Source organism: Perca fluviatilis, chromosome 5 (genome assembly GCF_010015445.1).
Source record: "Perca fluviatilis chromosome 5, GENO_Pfluv_1.0, whole genome shotgun sequence".
NCBI classification, from domain to species: Eukaryota; Metazoa; Chordata; class Actinopteri; order Perciformes; family Percidae; genus Perca; species Perca fluviatilis.
In genome coordinates this window covers 23,906,607-23,928,128 of record NC_053116.1, presented here as the reverse complement: position 1 = coordinate 23,928,128, position 21,522 = coordinate 23,906,607, and the positions used below count along the sequence as shown (strand labels likewise).

The following is a 21,522-nucleotide window of genomic DNA, read 5'->3' as shown; positions in this document are numbered from 1 at the left end:
AAATACTCCATTTGAATAGTCAAAATGAAAACGACATCAGCAAATACATTTTGTGTGTTGAACGCAATTCACATATAGTTTTTGCAGTTAGGTTTTTCATGGTGTGCAACAATGCGAACAGCTTCAAGGGTCATCTTTTTTCAGGATAACTACTCCAGTCTACCCTTAATTACACACCATGTTTCAATCTTGCCAATAAAAATGGGACAGTTGCCAATTCCATTAGTTTATAACAATTAAAGTAAAAGAATGACTAAGCTTCTGCATTTGGGAAACTCCATTAGAAAAGCAGATTTTGTGTTGCCAGGAATTGGAATAAATTATCTTTGCACACAAAAATAAATCAGTAACCATCCAACCAAGTGTAAGATCACCATCAAAATAATACCTTAATATAATTTGCTGTTTGACTTGGAGTGATTTTGTTAATAAAAGGTATTTGTTGCATTTGTTAATGTCACCTAAATTGCTGCATGTTAACTCTCTTTACATAAAGGATTATCAAAGAAATGTTTTAGAATCTGTATTATCTCTGACATTTTGTAGTCCTGTGTAATGTAAGGTCCTCTTGTCATAAGGTCAAATAAACTAAACAAAAAAAAAGCACCAAACAAGGCCCCTATGACATTAATCTGTGGAAAAAACAGTGACGAGTTGTGAAATAATGTGCATCATCATTTATTTCAGTTCAAAATTCTAGCTCCCAAAACAGGTATGTGGTTAAAGGAAATCATTTCCTGTACAGTTAAGGTCAGCAAGGTCATGTTAGGTACAGTGCCATTTAAGAGAGACCATCTTGACATGAGATGTCAGTGGTTATGAAGAGCAGACTTTTAATGGTGTGCTCCTACGATGGCGTTTCTGGTGGTCATGCTACATTCTCATGTTCCTTCCATTTTGCCTAAAACAGGGTTATTTGTCCACGAGGCGCTTAGGAGGTTCTGGACTTGGCCATGCACACACTTGAAGTAAATTCAGTCCATTGAAGTCAGCAGGGAAAATGTGACTAGAAAGGAACAACTGAACATACTGTATTTTGGTAAACCACTGCTTATCTTCCTACTGTACTCAAATAAAAGCTGACATTTAGGATTAGTTCACATTAAGCTACATCCTTAATGAATATTCCCAGCTCTGAACTTTGTCAGCAAGCACAAAATGTGCATCTATTAGCTCTGGGACATTAGCATTTATTATGTGGACTCAAGTTCATCAATGTCACAGTCTTGATAATGAAAACTCAGGGCTAGCAATTTTTATGAGAACCCACCCACTCTCCCAAATGTATTGCCCTCCCCTCTCCCTAAAATCATAAGTCTTTAATGAAGCCAACATACAGAGTATTACAAAACAAAATGAGAACCGTAAAGGAAAATGACGAAGTGACTATGTACCTCGCTGGTAAACATGTTGGTGGTGGAAACTTATTCTTGCAGCACTATAATGCATTAATTAACTCTTGTTAAATATATGTATATATTTGGATATATATATACACAAACTCATGAGAAAAAACTTAAAAGTCTTAACTTTATTACATTTTGTTTTTAGAACCATGATGATGGTTTGAGACAAAAAGGGTAAATGCGAATAAAAATTAAATCAAGTCTTTCATTCAAATGTTTTTTGTCGTTGGTAGTAGTGACACTGAATTGAGGCGATTTGGACAGCTTTCTTAATGATGGTTAGCAGGCCAGACGTTGGTGACATGTTGTCCTCAGACAGGCCGTCCACCCTGTTTCTCTCTCATCCAGGTATGGATCCTCTCCTTCAGCTCAGGGACTGTAGAATTAACAACAGTGTGTGAGGACCATCAGAAAAACAGACAGTCATTTAATTTGACATTTAGATGTCTTTAAATCACTTGCCTTGAATCTAAAACTAGATAATTGCTTTGCTGTTCCTAGTAAGAAATACTTTTGCTCTTGCCTACTTTAAACAGAACTTTACATGTAATTACTGGTAAAAAGGCATCATGGTGGGGTTACCTGACTCCAGCATGCTCTCGGTGAGTGGCTGCCTGTTAAAGGGATCAGTGGGGGAGTTAAGCAGGTGGCGCAAGATGATGGATCGGTCCATGATATTCCCCGAAGGCAGTATCACAGGGTCAGTCATCAGTGTGTCCATCAGAGGGTCTATTATAACAAAGTCATATGCACATTTTACAGACAATTAAGGACCAAACAAACACTCTTGAAACAATAAGAAACAAGCTTCTGTGCTACACAGAAAGTGACTTTTACCAGCAGCAGCACTGGCACCTCTCTTTCATCACAGCAAAAGCTATTGTCAACATATCCCATTTTCCTTTTTTAAATTTAAAAAAGGCAAAACAAACATCATAGCCTGCTCAACAGGCTGCTTCTTGTGTTTGGAGAAGACATCTGAACAAGGGTAAGCTAGAAGCTAATATACCCTCTGGCTTTTGCAATTGTCTTTGAATTAAGAATGACTAAATTAAAGAAAAAATAAAGCAAACTAAACTAAATCAAATAACTAAAATTAAATATTAGCACCATGTAAGGCATGTCTTTATCAAACTATTGTGACATGTCGAATCCAAGCTAGCAATAGTGTTTTATTTGACAGCAATATTGGTGCACCTATCAAAACACCAGTAAAGAAAATATCCAATAATACTTAATGAGAGCTTTCCATAAAGTGTGCCCTATAATGAAATGTCACAAGGTTGTTACAGCAGGACGTGTATTACAGAAATAAAACCTGGCGTGGGAGATTTTAACCACAGAGAAAGATGATACTCAAGCCTCCTGTACGGCACACTCCTGTCAACTGTGGTGGGTTGGCTGGCATATCTGGGAATCAAAGGAGGTATGTGGGCCACGTTCTCTTCCTAGATTATATTAAGTCTGTGGTTATAGGATACCTTGCTCTAAGCTGTCTATATGACCTCTATCAGCTGCAAAAGCCCCCAAAAATGTCTGGAATTCAACAGCAACAGAGGCTGCTGAAGATCCTGTCTGTCTGACTCTGACTGACTGACATGAGGTCACACCAGAGTTCTTTTTCCTGCTTCGGGCCAAAGATTCAGTGAGCTACTACTATGTGGGTAAGGTAACCACAAAAAAAAAACATTACATTTTAGGGGTGGGAGATATATCGTGAGTTCTTTTCGGACAATTTTTAAAACCAATTCTTTCACCAGAATCAATATTTTATTATTTTTTTCTTACCAGTGATTCACCTAAATATTTTCTATTCCTATTACATTTTATATTTTAACATTATACATTGTAATTAAAAACTGTGTTTGAAGACCTTGGTTGATGTTTAGTGTAATTCTGCTAGAAGCAGGACAAAATGAACAAAATTTTAGATTTGGAGGCTTGAATTGTCAAAATACATGCAGGCTTGGGCATCTGTAATATTGGCAACTATACAGAAAAATGAGAAACAGGCTTATGGATCCTCTGATAACATGGGACTGATAGTTAAGCACATACAAGGGGCATGTGAGTACAAATTATGTGGGAAAGAAGATGCAGTGCTTCTTAAAACAAGTTACCTCTACTGAATATACAGAGGTAAAAGTTGCAGGTATGCTGCTTAAACATACTGGACACACACTGGACAGACCCACACACACAAAAACACACCCACACCTTTGAATTCGTCAGGTGCGTCACTGTAGTCCATTTCAGATTGAGAGTTCTTGGCGACTATTTCCTCCACCTTCTCCGATAGCAGCTTGAATTTTTCAATGGCAATAGAGGACTTAATACCAGCCTTCCTCATCTTTGAGATCACCTCTTCAAAGAGCTCGCGGCTGTACGACCGCTGCACATACACCAAAAAGAGGGAACATTTATTAGGAAGCTGCAAGAGAGGAGTTATATCATATTTATGACTTTTTCATAGGTTGTGACACTGTATGCAACAAGCAGCAGCTGGGTTCCCTAACTTATTACATCTGATACACACTGCCAACTCTACAATATGAACAATACTGGCAAATTATAAGATTAACCGGTATGTAATTGGAACTTTATCATCCAAAGTATCCTCCATAAAACAAAAAAAATATCAACTGCTTACAGTCAATATTTGATATGTAGTTGTCTGTTCGGTAGCAACTTGCCACTCGAACTAGCGCTAGCATAACCGGCAGCTTAAGGGAAAGTCTGCTGATTTTCTGTGCACTGTACATGCGATGATTGGCGCTAGTACCCGGAGGTCCGCGTTTACCCGCTGGTAAACCTCCGCTGGATGACTCGCTTCAGCCTGTATGAAGTAGCGCTAACAAGTCATTCCAGTAAGTGTTGTTCAACAATGCTACATTATCGAGCACATGCAGCAGTACCACAAACATGTTACAGTGATTATTTGGTCCCCAACTGATTTCTGCTTGCATTATATGAAGAGAAGTGGATATTCATGAGAACAGGGTGAAACACTGCATTACATTCATCAAGTACAAAAGAATAATTCATTCTAATGTCTTCAAAGCAATAAGGCCATGGCTGTGATGATCTACCATAATTGCCTGTAGCCTTTTCTAATGACCTTTATTCACCAAAACAAACTCCCACTTGTGTTCGGTCATTAGAGTCAGCAAGTACTGTATTTCTTACACAAAGTAACGCTTAATCTGTCAGTGAACATACTGTACTTGTGATCAACTGTAAACTTTAGCGCCAACCTGGTCATCTGCAATCGCTTTAGCAAAGCGGGCACAGTCTAGCTGCAGGTAGATGTCAGTCAGCTGGTCTAAGAGCTTCTTGGGCTCAAAGCCATACTTCTCGGGGTTCTCCACCTTCAGGTCCCGACACTTAGGGCCACAGAGCTGCTGGAGGTTAAAGTTTAGCATGCAGCGCGCGAGGCCCCCCCCAGTTCCTGTGTGAAACTTAGGGCACAGTTTAAGCGCTGGAGGTTAAAGCACTTAGCATGGCAGCTAAACGAGTAGCCAGGTATCCGTGTTTACATAATGGTTATTGTATAACTGAGAATACATTTCCACTTATAGAGCCTAGAACATATCAAGTTTAAGTGTGACCATTTTTCAAAATGTCTAGAAGGGGAACAAAACTTACAGGCCTAAGGAAAGGCTTCTGGACCTGCTTGGTGAGGATGTGGAACATTTCAACCGTCTCCGTGGCTAGTGCCAGATAGGAGCGAGACACCCGCTCGTCCTGAGTCAGCTGTGATTGCCGGCTCTGCTGCTGCTCCTAAAAGTTTGCAGATAATCACAAACAATATTATTCTAATCTATTCTGCAAGTTACCTTCACAGCTCAGCACAAATATGAGCGAGGGGACAACGTGCCGCAGCTCACACAATAACCACTTTGCTACCCATTTTGTCTTTGCCGCTTCATTTCTTTATCTCTTCCTTTTACAATTTAGCACTGTAATTTCTAACTGCTTTTTATTATCCAACTTCTGTGTTTTACTGCTGAAGTATATTAAGCTTAACCATTATTCTTGTCCGAATGCATGTAATGCATGGTAAATAAATACAAGACCCTATAAGGCGGAGCACTGACCCTAGGCAGTTGTTCCCACTGCTCCTTATTTTTCATCTCTTCTTGAACTTCGTGGATACGCTTCAGGGACTCGAGGCTCTCGTCTAACAAGAAGGTGGTGTCATTAATCAGCATGTTGATGTAGCGCACAAACTGCTTGCCAGAGCTAGAGGGGAGTGAGCATGAAAAGAAGGGGAAAAAGTAGGTCAGGTTAGAATTGATTGCCACCGTCTCAAAACCTAAACATTGTGTAATTTTTTACATTACAGACACAAACTGTTTGTCAAAAGCAAACTCACTTGAACTCCTCCATGAAGGTGCCATGGTGGGCAAGGTTCTGCCAGAGACTCTTGAAGATTGTGCTGATATGGTACCGTATAGTGAACTTATCATAGAACTCACTGGTGGCGCCGGTATGCTCAACATCTGACAGAGGAGAGTTTTTAGTTAAAAAAAAGAAAAAAGGGAAGGATCAAGACCTTACAGTCAATAATCTACACTACATCCCATTCACTACAACAGCAGCTGTCAATTACGGTATGCATAGAACTCACCAGTGTAGAACTTCATGAGGGCAGGGACCAGCTGTTTGACCGACAACGGGTGGTTCTCCATCATTTCAGAGAATCGCTGAGTACGAGGCTGTACAGCAGGGTTGGTGACAAACAACACCTCCACCAACTTGGCGATAAGATAGGGGTTCCTGATGTAGTTCTGGCTGCAGATGAACACCACCAAGAAGGTGACAATGTCCTGGACGCACGGCTCATATAAAACCTGGGGAGAATACCTGGAGGTGGAGGACGGGATCAAACAAAAAAGCTTATACATAACTCTTAGCTTTAGCTTCAGTATGGATGCAGACTCGGATTTATAGCACAAAGAATTGTCACATATTTTGTATTGATAAATTATTACTTTGTGTGTCCCAGCTTTCTTTGACTTCTAATAGATCTTTTCCTAATATTATATAGTCCTTTTTAAAACAGGCATGTGACAGTGTTTTATTACTTTTTATTTTATTACTCCCATCCACAAGATGCAATTTGTTAAAACATGGTTGAACAATGAGACAAGTGTGCGAGACTAAACTATAAACTTACTGCACGACAAAAAGCAGAAACTCAGCCACATCTTCAACGTAGAATTCAGGCAGAGCAGCAAAGCTTTTGGGAATCTCAGGGTGTAGTGGCAGGTTAATGCTGTGTAAGGAATGAAGAAACAAACATGGTCCTTACATTTTGATTTAGAATACACTCTTGAAGAGAAACACAGCATGAAGAAAAAACAAAGGCTTTGTGTGATACCACATCTGTTCCTTTTGCATCAAAACCACAACAAACGGTAACATCGTCCCGTCTGTTGGCTGTGTGGCTTAGTTGGGTTTGATTTAGAGCCTGCTTGAAACGCTATAATTCTCATGTTTCATTGGCCAGTTACCATGCCACTTGCACGTTTGTACACGTCAGCGCACTGGTCCACTATCTGACAAACCCTGTGGAGCGTACCACGTGTGTGCATATTTCGACAGAGTGACAGTGTAAGTGAAGAAATTGATAGAGACAACTAAACGGAACGAATCAGAGAAGCGAAAGAAAAGTTGTGTCCTGTTCTCTTTATTTATTTTATACTGTACAACCAGTAAAACAGGTCCTGTTCTGTAGACATGGTCATTATTTATTTATTCATGTTGAACCAGTCCAGTATGACTGTCAGTTGAAATAAACCTTGTGTTGTAAGACAACTTGTGTAATTTGTTATGAATCTATTTTGATGCGTTTTCCCATAACTTTTGTAATTTTAGGTTTTAAAATATAAAAATTAATATCGATATCGCAATATCCATAATCAATATCACATTTTGTCAATATCGTGCAACTCTAGTGGCAGGGCGACTCACTTCGGGTAGGCAGGGTCCACCATGCGAAGAATGAGCTGGATGACTGTGCTGTAGAACTGCAGACATCTGCGGAGCAGGTTCTCATCCAGAAGGCCCACGTCAGCACAAGCTTTGGCTCGCACCAGTTTCTGACAGGACAAAGTCACACACAGTAAGGATCACATCTCTCTAAATATGCTCTATCATAGAATCCTGCATGCTTCAGCATTTAAGGATAGTCCTGGCTCCTCTAAAGTTCAAATATGATTAACGGAGAGCTCAGTATTTGTAGGTATGTACTTTTAAATCAGTGTTCAAAGTTTAATCAATCAATCAATCAATCAATCAATCAATCAATCAATCAATCAATCAATCAAAGACCGAGGGTGCGTCTAAACTAACCTTGAGCTGGGTTTTGCATCGCTTGAGCATCTCTCTGTGTCGACTAGCCAGGGGAGAATCTTTCCATTGGCTTTCACTGTTCTTCAGCTCCTCTACAGTCCTAACATGGGAAAAATACCATGAACATGCTATAAATACATGTGTGTGTGCACTGCATTCTCCATGAAAATGAATAAAATACCTGTTCAGTTCACGGATGGCTCGCAACCTGCGGATGTAACGTCTGCAGCCAGGCAGGATTGACAAATGGTGGGTGTGTAGTGTCAAGAAGAAACACTCGGTAGGGAACTTGGGTTCTGAGAATTTTGTGGGGTCTTCATCTGTCCATGTGAACAAATAAAGTTCATAATTTCACATACAGAAACACATACTACAATCAGTCAGACCAAGTCTGCCAGTATCAAAACCGTTAAAATCAGCATAACTGCCTAAGAATTTATTTTATTAATTCATCATTAGGTCATATAGGTCGTAATGTAGGACATAAATACAGTGCAGCATGTGTAGCTGCTAGTAGCTGCTATTATTTTGTACAGAAGGAAACCCGAGACAGTAACACAACAATGATTCATCTGAGACATATTGGATTACAATAAAAAAATAAATCACAGATCTGGAATGTTGATAAATCATTCTGAAAACTGATAGTATGCAAACATGGTCCTCCATGTGTAATTAACCGATTTCTCAAAATGGCAGTAATCTATGAAAGATGGAGTCGACTTACTCAAATTAGTACCAAAAAAGTACAAAAAGTCCTTACAATTATAAATCTGTGTATTTTTATTAAATGTCAACTTACGCAGTTCGGCCATCCAGCTCTTCAGCTCCTCCATGGTGGCTTTCAGACGAGTCTCCTCTAGGCTGACAACAAGGCGACACCGTGGGTGGAAAATGTAGTAAGGGTCCACTGTCTCCAGCTTGATCTTCATGCTCAGCTGTTGCAGCACCCATAAGAAGTTGAGCATGAAGCCGTCTGTCGACACCAGCTTGTCATCAGTCTAGGAGAAAAGAGGGTGAATTTAGAACAATGGCAATGTTCAAAAGTTGTACCTACAACCTGAATATATGAACAAATCAGTTGTTTACAGTACAGTACATTAATGATAGTGGGGGGCATAATTTTGCATAGTGTATTTTTCATTTATCAAATTTCAGACTTAATAGAAATACACTTTAATTTAGAGCAAAATACTAATAAATGTATACAAACATTTAAAACTGAATTTTATTTCTACACAACTGATTTTTCTCGTGTGTGTCAGTTTGGTAACTCAAAGTGACATTGATTTGACTAATTCTGGTGGATGTGGAATTAACTAGGTTTGCAACTTACCTGCATCTGAGCTTTCTTCACATTGTAGTTGACCAGAGCTGCCATGTAATTAAGAGCCCACTCGCGCGTTTCTCCATTTAGTAGGATGTTATGGAGAACTTTGAACAGGTCACCCTGAAAAAGATGACAAATAATTTCAACACATTATTCTTTATACAAAGGACAGCTATTGAATAAATGCATTATAAACCTAAGACTCACCCTTGCCGACTCCAGGTAGTGCTGCAATGATTGGCTGACGACTCGCGTGTTCTCTATAGTGATGGCTGGGCCAGAGAAATACTTGTCTCCTACTTTTGTCTAAAGAAAAAAAACAAAATCATTGACTTTATTCATTAAAGATTGTCTGTACTTTAAAACAACTTGTCGGGCTTTGTTTTTGAAGTAATATTGAATTAGGTCTGCTCTCCATTGTCGCTTTTCAGTTTTCGGCAGAACTTGAAGTATGAGAATACAATGCAAATTGGCTACAGTCTAGTCCTACTCCGTTTTTTATTTTTTTGTATTTATTGAAACTGATGAGACAACTCACATCATCCTCGGCAAACACAGAGAGGCTGAAGAAGGCTCCCATGTAGGAGAGTCTCTGGATCTCTCTGCCACAACCAGGGCTCAGAGGTTTGGGACACCACAGAGGCAGTGAAGTTGCCTGTATAGAAGAGCCATGACAGACATATTTCATGGGGGGTAAACAGGTTTTTTTTGTGTTGAACATTTAACACATTTTATTGTCCAGTGGTGCTGGTAACATCCCATCATCCAAAGGCTAAATTCCAGTGAAAGGTCCGTCAACAGCTGTGGAAAACAATGAACTGAAAGTACTGTGTTCCTACCTGCTTACTAAGTTTTAGTTACTAATAAAAAAATAATAATAATTAAATAGATATATAGTCTTTATTGTCATTGTACATGGAATCTTACAATGAAATTTGGAGAGCTCCTCTGTTCAGTGAAAGATAATTTTAAAAATGCCTTATTGTTAGAAAAAAAGATGCAGTAGTTATGATATTAATAACATAATGAACGAACACACAGTTAACAAGCAACTAAGTGACCTTAATATAAACTCAAAGAACTCTTGATTTGAGAGGTTGCTGTTGCTAAATATAGGCTTTTCCATGCACAGGGGGATTTTGTCTTGCCCTTCTTCTGTGAAGCATAAAGAAGACGGACTGTTATGAATAAAATAAGCAGAGCACATTCTCCTTTGCGGTCGTCAACTGCCGATGCTGGTATGATGAAGGTATAAACCACGCCAAACTTGCACATACTTAGAGATTAGAACTAAAATGTTTAGCGACTTGACTTGAGTAATAAACAGCCTAAATAATCTGAGCCATGAGGACATAATGATGAACACTTTAGTGCCATAATGTAGCTTTGGCAACTCAAAAGGTATACTCACCAAATTGCACACTGGGTGAGTCTTTCCAAACTTGATTTCACAAAGCTCAGCTAATGCCTGTAAAAACAAAACAAAACAAACAATGCTTGACTCAAGTTTGGTTTACAGGTAAATTGGTTACATTGTATGACTTCAATACAATTAGCAATCGTATGAGATTAGTTGATTATTCAATATATTATTTACTTGTTACATTTGTAAGAAGCTAATTACAACAAACAACATGCAGCCTGCAATATAATTTAACACACTCCAATGACAAAGTTCTTGAAAATGAACTACTTGAATACACCAAATTCCAAAGTGTCCAAATCAGAGGAGATCAGTAATTTATTATTGTGTTTGCTAGCATGGATGAAGAACTGAGAACCAAGAACCAAGATGGAACTGTCATAGTCAGGCACTCCAAGCAGCAGGGGGGGGGGGGTGAGGTGCCTTGGTCAAGGGCATCTCTGCAGTGCTCAAGACGTGAACTGGCACTTCTCCAGCTACCAGTCACTCCATTCCTGGTCCGCAACGGACTTGAACCGGCACCCAAGTCAAGTTCCTACTGACTGAGCTACTGCCGCTCCCCAGAAGGTGAGATAGGAGGAGATTAAATTGTCAAAGCAGGAAGACAATAATCATCATACCCATCCATGAGGAGAATCAAAACCATGAAAACACTATTATACTGCATATTTACATCTGCACACATGGGTACTATACTGTACATATAGAGCTGTCCCTCTACTGAGCAGACAGGTTGTCTGACAGGCTGCCAGGACCTCATTATGTACTGCATATTCCCTGCAATTGTAAATACATTTAAGTCTCATCTCATGCCTGGTACTACAGCAGAGATCTTCAACAGGGGGTCCGGGACCCCTAGGGGGTCCTCAGAGTTACTGCAGGGGGGCCGCCAAATTATTGTTCATTTCCTGAAAGTTTTTTCAGAAATTAAAAATGTCGTAACATGAATTCAACATATTATTAGCCAATAAAAAAATTAAATAAATCAGCCTGTTTGTGAAAAAGCCCCAACGAATATAAAAGGCTTATTGGCCTATACTGTATGTAAGGTAGTCACTAAAATAGCCATCCACAGATACAGTTCATCCTAAGGATTCAATGTATGTTTAACATTAAAAGATGATTCCTAAATCATGCCCACAATTATTATTTTAATAGCTTAGAATTCTATGCACTTAAAAAGGTATGTATAAAGGCTTTAGGCCACCCTACAGGTTATTGAAAGGCCCAGTTTAATATGCAACTTCATTTTATACAATATATGTATTAGGGGGTCCATGATGCGTCTCTCTCTCAGCTAAGGGGTCCTTGGCTTAAAAAAATGTTGAAGACCCCTGTACTACAGTATGGGTCAGGCCAGGACAACATCTCCTTACCATAAGGGGGAATTTAAAGTTGTCACTGTCAAAGGAGCATTCTTTCACCGCAAGAGCCAGCCCATGGAGGATGGGAATGAAGATCTGAAAAACAAGAAAGCAAACATGTCATGCATCAGTGCCATGTCCACTTTTAGAATTGCATTTCTAGCTCACAGTATAAAGTTGTCAGACGTTGGCCTTATTATTGCAATTCCTTCATCACTGTGAAGGTGCTTTAGAGTGACCACCCAAAAACATTTATGTACATAGACTGTGTAAACTGCTACTGTACTGCCTATCATAGGTTCATTCTTCCCTGTAGAGACAGATTTAATCAAACTAAACATCAGTACAGTGTAGTTCAATCTGCCCATTGGAATGAATATGAGATATGGGGTGTCTTCTTGCCCCAGTGTCTTCTGGGATAGGTTTTAGCCAAAGTGACCTGAAATAAGTATCAACATGTACCAAAAATGGACGGACGTGCTTCCCACCTGACTGAAAACCTCTTCCTCCTGGTGGGTGATGCGCACCAGCTCCTGAATAAAGCCATAAGGAAGGTTCCGACACAGCAGATAAGGTACCAGCAAAGACTGATGGAGAGGGCTCCTACACATAGAAAACATTGAAAGTTAAGCATTGTGTGGAAATTAAATAATTTTCTCACGTTTGTAGAGTGAAGTTGAAAAGTAGTTGCTATGGAGACTCAGACTAAAACGAAAAGGACGTACACAACTATAACTAAAGAAAAGAAAATAACCCAAAGATGGTCACAGTACGGCTTACTTACCGGGGCTGGGTCAGGGTGCCTTGCAGGACCAGGGCAACATGGGAAATACACTGAGAGCGAATGTTGCTGAGAAGCTGGCTGACATTTGGTTGGCTACACATCTGAGAGAGAAACAGAAATGGATTAGCCTAGGTAAACCCTGATGAACTTCCGGCAAATTTGAGATTTGCTCTGCAAGTCAGTCTGGCGAAGAGCCCATTCAAACCCATTTCCAATGTCCCCAAAATCGAGGCACCATTCACAACCGCTGGGGCGGGCTTTACACCAATCACAACCATTGAGGCGGACTTTACGCGACGACGATAGCGCAGCGACGGCGAGAGCAGCTTTTTGTTTACATTCAACATGACGGCTACCGAAGCGCAACGTCACTCGGATCGTTGGTCTGATTGGTTGAAGGTCTTTCTAATGCGCCCAGAGGCATTTGAGCGGCGTCCGTTGGTGACGCCCTTTGAAATGAACGGTCAATGAACCTTTCCCAGACCCTTCTCAGTTACAACTGAGAAGGGTCTGGGGTCAACCAGGCTAGGAATGGATATGACAAGAGAGTAAACAGTTGGAGGTAAATGTAAAATTTACCTTAGGAGCTTTCCTCTCCTCCATGCCAACACTGTCAAAACGCTCAATGAGGTAGTTCAGCATCTCTGTCTCTTTGCATGCTTCAATGGTGAAGCGGTCGCTGGCTGATTCGCAGGACATCCCCACTCCACATGCACCAAGACTATAACCAAAAAGGTAAAAAACAAGGGCACAGAGCAGCTCATTAAATAACAGAAAACCTCACAGCACAGAGAGATATTGCGTTAGCATCAAACAATCATGTATGCATGGTTAACAAACTCAAACCCACTCTCAAGGGTCCTGAAAGAAACAGACTATAAAAGCATTAGTGACAGCATTGCAGCATCTCAGTAGTGGGCTCTTGAAAGAGAAAGAGATAACATTAAACATTCAAGAGCTGTCTGCAGAAAGTCTATAAAGCTGATATTAGGATTCAGCCTCCCCACGTTTAACTGACAAAGGTGGTGACAAGAGTTGAAATTGCTGTTAGTGGTCAGCTGTAACTGCAAAACCTGTATGTGAGCTACTTCAAAGCATGGCAAACCTTAGGAGGTAAGTAAATTAACTTTGTAAGCAGAAATATCACCTCTGCCCTGTGTTACAATTGCCCATGAAGCTTAAAATAAAATCAACACATTATATTGTCAAATAACAATGTAACTTTAATCATCTGAATAAAGATGCGATGCAAGGTAAACTAAATCTAACCTATACACTTAACTACATGGTCAAACAAATGTCCATAGAGAAGGGAATCTCACATAATGATATTGCCTGATCATTACATTAATAAGACACAGTTCAAGTCTACCAAAGGCATAACAGTCTCATGCTGTACTAACGGGGTTAAATGATATTGAAGTTATATGCAAGTTTAAATACTGTTTCAGGGTTGAGTATAATTTCTCTTGAATGTGCAACCCAATAAATAGGGACCACTAGGACAGGAAATGTTTTAAGATGGGACAGCATTGGAAGGTTCAGGGTTACAGTTACTCTGGCAGACCTCAACCACAAAGAAAGTGGATGTATTCTATGCAGCTCTGTAGAAAGAGTATTTAATACTTACCAAATTATGTATTAAAAGTTATACTTAAGGGACCTTATGTCTAAACGTCTGATGAAAGATAGCGAAGCCTACATCCGTTTATTTTTCACCACTCTACCCTGGTGTATTTGTGCGCCGTTAGTGGTAAGCCTCGTGGGCCCACTGGATCATGCAGTGGACACATAACTGAGCAAGCACACACAAACGCACACACCGTGCAGCGGTGTACCTGGACCCAAACTGAACCCGTGAAAAATCCTCCTCCTCCTCAGAATCTTCATCACTGCTGTCCTGAGACATGTCAGAGAGGGCAAAGAACAGGACCGACAAGGGGCTAACACGACGAGGAAAAGACAAGGAGAAAAGAATGGAAGAAAAGAGGATGTTGTGCAAGCATGAGGAGACAGAAGGGAAGTGGAAAAACTTGAAGACAAATGTGGAATGGTAACAAGTCACAAGAAAAGAGGACAAGGAAGAGGGGAGCAGCAAGGAAAGGATGCTGGAGGGTTGCATGCTTGCTTGAAGACTACTTCTTGTGCTGCCTTTTAAATATTCATTAATGCCATTTTATCTGCAGCTTTTATTCCCTGTCAGTCAGTTCAGTTATCGGTTGAAGAAAAAAAGGTTCTGTCACAATCACTCATACAACTTGTCTTGAGCAAGCCAATGCAAAGAGGCGTAAGCCACATCTTATTTGCTCGAGAATTTCATAGCAACATAGGACCTATAGAACATGTTTGTTAAACTATATCTACCATCAGTTATTTGCAAATGGGTTAGATCTTTCAAAATGATAACATGTTAGCAACAAGCAATACTAACCAAAACTAGAATGCCAGTTGTGTCAACACCCTGTATATTAGCATTTTTGGTTAAATCTCAAGTAATGCAAGTAAAGATTGAAATGTTTTATTATATATTTAATAATTCCCTCAAACTTAATCACCATTTGGGCATTTGTAACAGACAACATACCGTGTGTGTGTGTGTGTGTGTGTGTGTGTGTGTGTGTGTGTGTGTGTGTGTGTGTGTGTGTGTGTATATATATATATATTTTTTTTTTGCTGCTGGAACTCTATTTTTATTAACTTAAGATTTGTAAACGTAAAAATGCTAAAATAAGAGGTTGTTCGTTGACGTTTAGACTAGCAGTCTAAATATTAGCCAGTTGAGATCATTATAACTTTGTGTAGATGAGAACTGACTGAATGAAACTTAGCAAAAGAAGCAACATACAATAAAAAGGGATCTGGCCAAAGACTCAGTTCACACCCAACCTCAAATCTTGTGATTCTCAAAAAGTTATGGTTTTAGTATGCTTACATGTGCACCACACACCAACATGCAAATAGCAGATGAGATACCTAGACGGTGGGATCCTGGAAGCAAAGGCAGCCTGTCGGGTATTCGATCTGGGAGAAGGGGGCACCATGGGAGGGGGTGTGGAGGAGGGTTGGTTGCGAGCCCTAGGTGAGCTCAAGGAGAGGGACTGGGGGCTGGGTGGCGGCACAGGAACTGGGGTGTTAGGAGGAACAGAGGGCCCTGCAGGGCTAGGAGAGGGTCCAAAGAAGCTAAATCCTCTTTGACCCGGGCTAGATGGGGAAGGTGCCCCCCAGGGAGAGGAGACAGAGTAAGGCCGATAGCGCTGGGAGATGGGCATTGGAGCAGATGGAGGGTTGAGAGTGTTTCTCGGAGTAGTAGTAGCGGGTGGGCTAGGGGGCACAATGAATTGTGGGGTAGAGGGTGTGGAAGGTACAGAGGGTGTAGTAGGGGTGAGGAGAGATGGGGAGGTCCTCTTGGCTGCATCCAAAGCCATCGACTGAGGACTACCACACCCATACAGACTGTGGACAACATTGACACGATGATTGGCAAAACTCATCTAACAACGATTTCTTAAAAAATAGAAATGATCAAAGCAAAATCTGAAAATCTAGGAAAAAATGAAAAACACATGGTAGCTTCCAATCACATTAAATATCAATAGAGCACACCTCTGAGGTGAGTATAGGTGACCAATCGAGAGCATTGATATGTCACTGGGAGTTACACTGTCAGAGCTCATTATACTGAGTTAAGGCACTTGCCTGGACAGAGAGCTGGCTCCAAAAGACCCTGCACTGGGGCCCATGGGGCTGCCAGCTTGGCTGGAGGGCTGCACCAGAGTCAGACGGTGGTCGGGGGATTTGGCTGCAATTGGCTGAGAGGTGGCGGTCAAGCTGGCAAAAGGGTTGTGGACACGTGACTGGGTGGACATCATTAAGACTTCCATCAGGATCTGGCCAATCAGGTCTTTGAAGTCAGAGTATACTACAGGAGAGGGGAAAAAAGATAACAGGTTATCAAATGTAGGAAGTGAGTTGTAAACAAAACTTTGCCTTTTCAGTCATTCAGCTCATTACAGTGGCATAGATAAAGACATTATTCAGCGACATACCATCTTTAGGGTTCTGGTGGAACTCTGCAGCTAGTGAAGGGAGGAAGATGACATCTCTATCCTGCTCCTTCCACGATACGCGAAGGATTTTACAAATGAGCTGCAGCGCCTGTTCTTCTGAGACATCTGAGTTTGCAGAGGTTTCCTGAGGTGCAGAAATAGCGAGACAACACTGAGGGTTTGATCACAATCTAGAGTAAACTAAACGGACTAGCATTACTCGGATTATCAGGATATTTATCATCATCATCTCATTATTACTCTGGTCTATCGAGAAATAGGTATGTATCAATGAACTGAAATAAATGAAAATGAAACCAAGAATAGCACCTGTGGAAAGTCCCTAATCACCTTCTGTAAATACCCAAAGACTCCTTTACTTTAGTTACTCATTTAAAGTCTCACTTAATCTCAAAATGGGCATGATCAAAGTCAAGTAAGCTAAAAAAAAAAAAAAAAAACTCTTCTGAGTAATGTTCACTGCTGTTTACCTTTTCAGTCAAGTTCCTCTTCTCCCTGCGATCGCTGTCCTCCACCTCCATGTTCTCTATCCCTGAGTCCACATCCACCTGGGACATGCTGGAATAAGACAGAGGTGCAGTGCTTAGAAAGTATCTTCATGCCTAAGCAGACCATGCTTACACGCAAGCCCACGATGGTCCATATAAAATGTTGCATTTGTCTCATCTCTTTCACAACAAACTTCATAACCAGAGCCAGTAAGAGCAAAACACGTGGCCATGCTACGAAACACTAATTTGTATTCATGTTTGCGCTACAAATATTCACAAGAAGAATACAACTTTGAAGTAATTTCAAAACGAGCAAGTCATTCTTGAATTTTGTTACACCTTTATATAGAAACCAACAATCTGTGATCTTTAATGCATTTCTGTGGTCATGTTGTAAATTAATGTTCCGATACACCTTTTTGGTGTGAATCATGAAAACTTGTCACCATTGAAATCTATTGTTACTGATATAATTCAAGCTGACCACAGACTTCTCCATGATGGAGAAAACTATATCTATTTTATAGCCAGCCTATTATAGCCAGAGTATCGCGTTTTTTAAAAATATTTTGAACTGGTTATTACACTATGCCATGAAAAACTCTTACCTCTTTTCACAGGAGGCAGTGTCAATGTCCATGCTCTGCGATCGAGACAGACTCTGGGACTGAGTCTCAAGGCTGTTGGAGGGGGAGCTGGAGAGGGAGCTCACACCCTCGCTGCTCTGACTACCATATGCCACACCTGCAAAAGCAAAACACCACAACTGAGCACCTTTGAAGGTTTTTACATTGGTTTGCTTTTCGGTTTTCTCTGAAGGTCTAGACTGATCGAATCTCTGCAATCAAAGCCCCCTCACTTTGCAGAGACCTACCAGAGGAGATAAGGTCTGCAAAGACAGCTGGACCTACTAGGTCTGCTCTAAAAATTGTATCTATTACGGCTCATTTAAATTTTTGTACTTAGAGCTTTTGACTTTAGTCGGTCATGTCTTTTGTTAGTTTTATTTTATATTCATCATGGTATGATGCCTCAGATTTAGTTTTTGTAAAATATGGTATCACACTTAATAAACTTTGTTTATTAGCTTTAAGTAGCTACTTAGTTTTATTTTTTATGTCAGGACTATTGTTTATTGAAGAACAATTGGTTTAGCCATACTAGGTTAGCAAAGGCTCAGATTGTTGTTTTTGATCAACATGGGGTGCTATACCTTTATAAGCCCTAATTAAAGCAAACAGGTAGAGAGAAAGCTGATTAACACCCAGGATCCTAGTGTGGGTGAAGGGCTGGAATTAACAACTAACTCCTGGTTGCACAATAATCATATAATTACCAACAGTTAAATAAAAAAATAAAAAATACTGTTTACATTGCGTCAAGGAGAATATTCATAACAAATACATTAATATGCAATGAAGGCTTGCGTAACTGCCAATATCACAAAGTTCCCCAATTACGAAAAGTACCACTGGCCCTACAAGCCATAAAAGGCAGTCTTCTATAGCAACAACACCACATCTATACATTCCAACAAACAAAGCCAGGAAATGCACTCACTCTATCCATACATGGCTCACTAGTGCATTTTCCAGAGCAATGCATAAAAGCATCAACTCTGTACAGCAAGCCTACACTCACACAGGGACACTGGCGATCACACAACAGGCTGCTGCGGTTTGTGTTAATGTCATGGGTGTATGACTGGTTCTTGGCTGTTCAAATATCAAGGTCACAAATATAAAAGGTCCCTTTCAGTGATGTGCTCCAACAACCAAGGTTGTTTTTTTATCTTCCAAGCCTCAGAGACGATGTGTCGCAGGACGTATTTAACCTAAAAAAACATTTCACTGAAATTGTACCTTGTACGATTTCATGTGACAAATACAAATGTATTAAAGTATTGCCTGCAATAACAGTTAATATGACAAAATGATTAAATACATCTCAAAACCTGATCTATTGTAAGAACCTATTCAGTTCTTACCGGAGGTGCCCATAGGAGATGTGGCTGGGGTACCACTGTGGACATTGAGCCCCAATGATTGAGAGGCAGCTGGTGGCAGGGGCTGGGGTACGGCACCTGAGGGTCCAGGGAGGGGTCCTGGGGGAGTCTCTCTCTGTGGGGATGTCAGGGGTGTGCTGAGAGGGGTACTGGGTTGTGATGTCTGTCCCCCTGCCAGTCGTGCCAGTCGCCTTCTGCGGATCTTAAATGAACATATCAGCAGATTTACACATTCACTAAAAGTATTATGGAAGCTCCCTGGAAAGCCCTATATAATGTTAACCTATATTGTTGAAATGTATATGATTTACTTTATGTTAATGTATATAAAAAATGAATGTGTAATGATTGGCACAATCAGTCTGGATAAAATAAGAAATGTAAGGGGACATGTTTTTTTTATATAACAGCTAAATAAACAACCTGTTATATTTATAATTCTTTATTTATTCGAGCAACATTTGCACTTTTGCATTGCCCTATTGTATTTTGTTCACAATCCTCATATAGCTGTTTGTTTACATGTGCAAATATATATATATATATATATATATATACACACACAAACGTAAATTTAGCAGTAGTAGTTACATTTGTTGTCCTTGTTTTAAGCCATATGTCTATTTCTGTGTTTGTACTTACAGAGCAACAAAAAGCCGGAGTCAAATTCCTTGTATGTGTAAACACTTACTTGGCCATTAAAGCAAATTTTGATAACCACAGATATAAGACATACTGAAGCAGTGATCGGTTTTCATTCGTCGGTTTTGCAGTAACATTGTCTTAAATTTAAAATACAAGCCTTGTCGAATAGACACAACATAACCTACATTACGAGTCAGATGTGAGATATAGGTATAAACGTGCAACTCGACAGAAGACCATTACTATAGTAAATCAACAGCACACTTATAGAGTAGCTAAATACGGGTAACGTTACAAGGTGACAAAGAAAGGCCACTTTATAAAATGTTATGTGTGGTTCAAGGGGGAACAGCTCAGTGGTCACATAGTCGGCCCACAGATGGTTGCACAATGGTGGGTTTTTTATGCTGAGTCGTCTCGCAGGCTAATTTTTTGGCTGTTAGCAAAACAACGTTAGCAACTGCCAGCTTGCTTAACATTACTGCAGGAAAACATGCCAAATAAACTCAGTACACAAAATGTAACGTTATCTGTCAAAATACAACGTGTAAAAACACGTAAAGTAAAAATAATACAATGTTTTATATGAATTCAGTTTTACATAAAAGCAATGTAATCCATGGGTCAGTTTGTGCACAGTATTTAGCTATAGCATTACGTTTGCTAGTTAGCATTTTGCGCCGGCTAAATTAAATCAACGTATTGGTAACGGTGACAGAAATATACGAACACATCTAACTTCTAGTTCGTTCACTCGGTTATATTAACTGACTCCTACATAAACATCTTAGGGGTCAAACTTATCCATGCTGGTGTGGAACAAGCGTTAAATGTGGGATTTTGTCGCGGATACATTTCTTCAGTTTAGAGTCGATGCTAGCCTCTGAGCTAGCTCTAGTCGGCTACTGGCAAACCATTTGACATGAGGTCCGAAAGGAAAGGAAAGACAAATTGTAACTTTAGCAAAATAGAGGTACATTAATTCTCGGCACTCATTTTGAATCTCCATTGTCCCTTACCTCATCTGCGCTCAACTCCTCCATCGTAGCTACGTTAGCTCGCTATTTCCCTTTCAACGGCTTTAATATGTGCCAGCCAGAGCCAGCTAGCTCGCCTGTATAAGAACTAAATATGCATAGTCCAACTCGTTAAACAAATAAGTGTCAATCTTGATTGTCTTTCAGAGTAAAATCTAGGACGCCAGTATACGGAGGGTGGGTAGATACAGTTCCTCAATGAAGTCAAACGTTTGCTAGTTTTCTACCAAGAATGAAACAAAAAGAAAAGTAGCTAGCTATTATACGTCAAAATACAGCAGCAGCCATTTTGGTTCTACACAATGTCACGTGACCTAAGAGCCTACTGGGGAGGCTTTACCAGATGGGCTTCACTGTGTCGCACAGATAAATGTACTATTTCACCTGTGATATATCTGTGTGTGTATGTTATTGTGCCAATGTAGCTAATTGTTTGCCATACTAATGGATTGATTGCCAGCTGTTAAATTAATAAGATCAATGCTTGTACTTTGTCTTTTACATATTTTTTTAATTGCAATATTTCTATTTTATATCTATGTTAGGGCTGGGTGATAGGGAGAAAATCAGATAACACGATATTCTTGACCAAATACCTCGATATCGATATTGC

The 21,522-nt window shown here is 40.1% G+C and overlaps 1 protein-coding gene across 2 annotated transcripts; it reads right to left on the bottom strand.

Moving 5' to 3' along the window:
• Positions 1-662: 662 nt before the first annotated feature.
• Positions 663-21,229, bottom strand: ube4b (ubiquitination factor E4B, UFD2 homolog (S. cerevisiae)). Of its 2 annotated transcripts, XM_039800725.1 has the most exons (29): positions 20,892-21,229; positions 19,210-19,429; positions 17,831-17,966; positions 17,202-17,289; positions 16,711-16,855; positions 16,361-16,583; positions 15,638-16,117; positions 14,503-14,607; positions 13,244-13,385; positions 12,665-12,765; positions 12,369-12,483; positions 11,893-11,976; positions 10,505-10,561; positions 9,632-9,748; positions 9,301-9,399; positions 9,100-9,213; positions 8,566-8,764; positions 7,945-8,083; positions 7,764-7,863; positions 7,383-7,510; positions 6,586-6,684; positions 6,037-6,272; positions 5,782-5,908; positions 5,504-5,648; positions 5,048-5,186; positions 4,661-4,854; positions 3,624-3,798; positions 1,989-2,135; positions 663-1,782 (listed from the first exon to the last, which is right to left on the bottom strand). In XM_039800725.1, exons 1-29 carry the CDS (start codon positions 20,913-20,915, stop codon positions 1,718-1,720), a joined length of 4,143 nt encoding a protein of 1,380 aa, XP_039656659.1. In that variant the 5' UTR covers positions 20,916-21,229; the 3' UTR covers positions 663-1,717. The 2 variants fall into 2 exon arrangements, with proteins under 2 accessions (XP_039656659.1, XP_039656660.1); XM_039800726.1 differs by lacking the exons at positions 14,503-14,607; positions 15,638-16,117 and having other exon boundaries at positions 20,892-21,227.
• Between the last annotated feature and the right edge of the window lie 293 nt (positions 21,230-21,522).

Excerpts from the sequence above, each read along its gene's own strand:
- ube4b (XM_039800725.1), bottom strand. The coding sequence starts at position 20,915 with ATGGAGGAGTTGAGCGCAGATGAG. Across the intron at positions 16,118-16,360 it reads GGAGCCAGCTCTCTGTCCAG|TCTGTATGGGTGTGGTAGTC; the intron begins GCAAGTGCCTTA and ends TGTTGTCCACAG. Across the intron at positions 6,273-6,585 it reads TTTCTGCTTTTTGTCGTGCA|GTATTCTCCCCAGGTTTTAT; the intron begins GTAAGTTTATAG and ends CTCCACCTCCAG.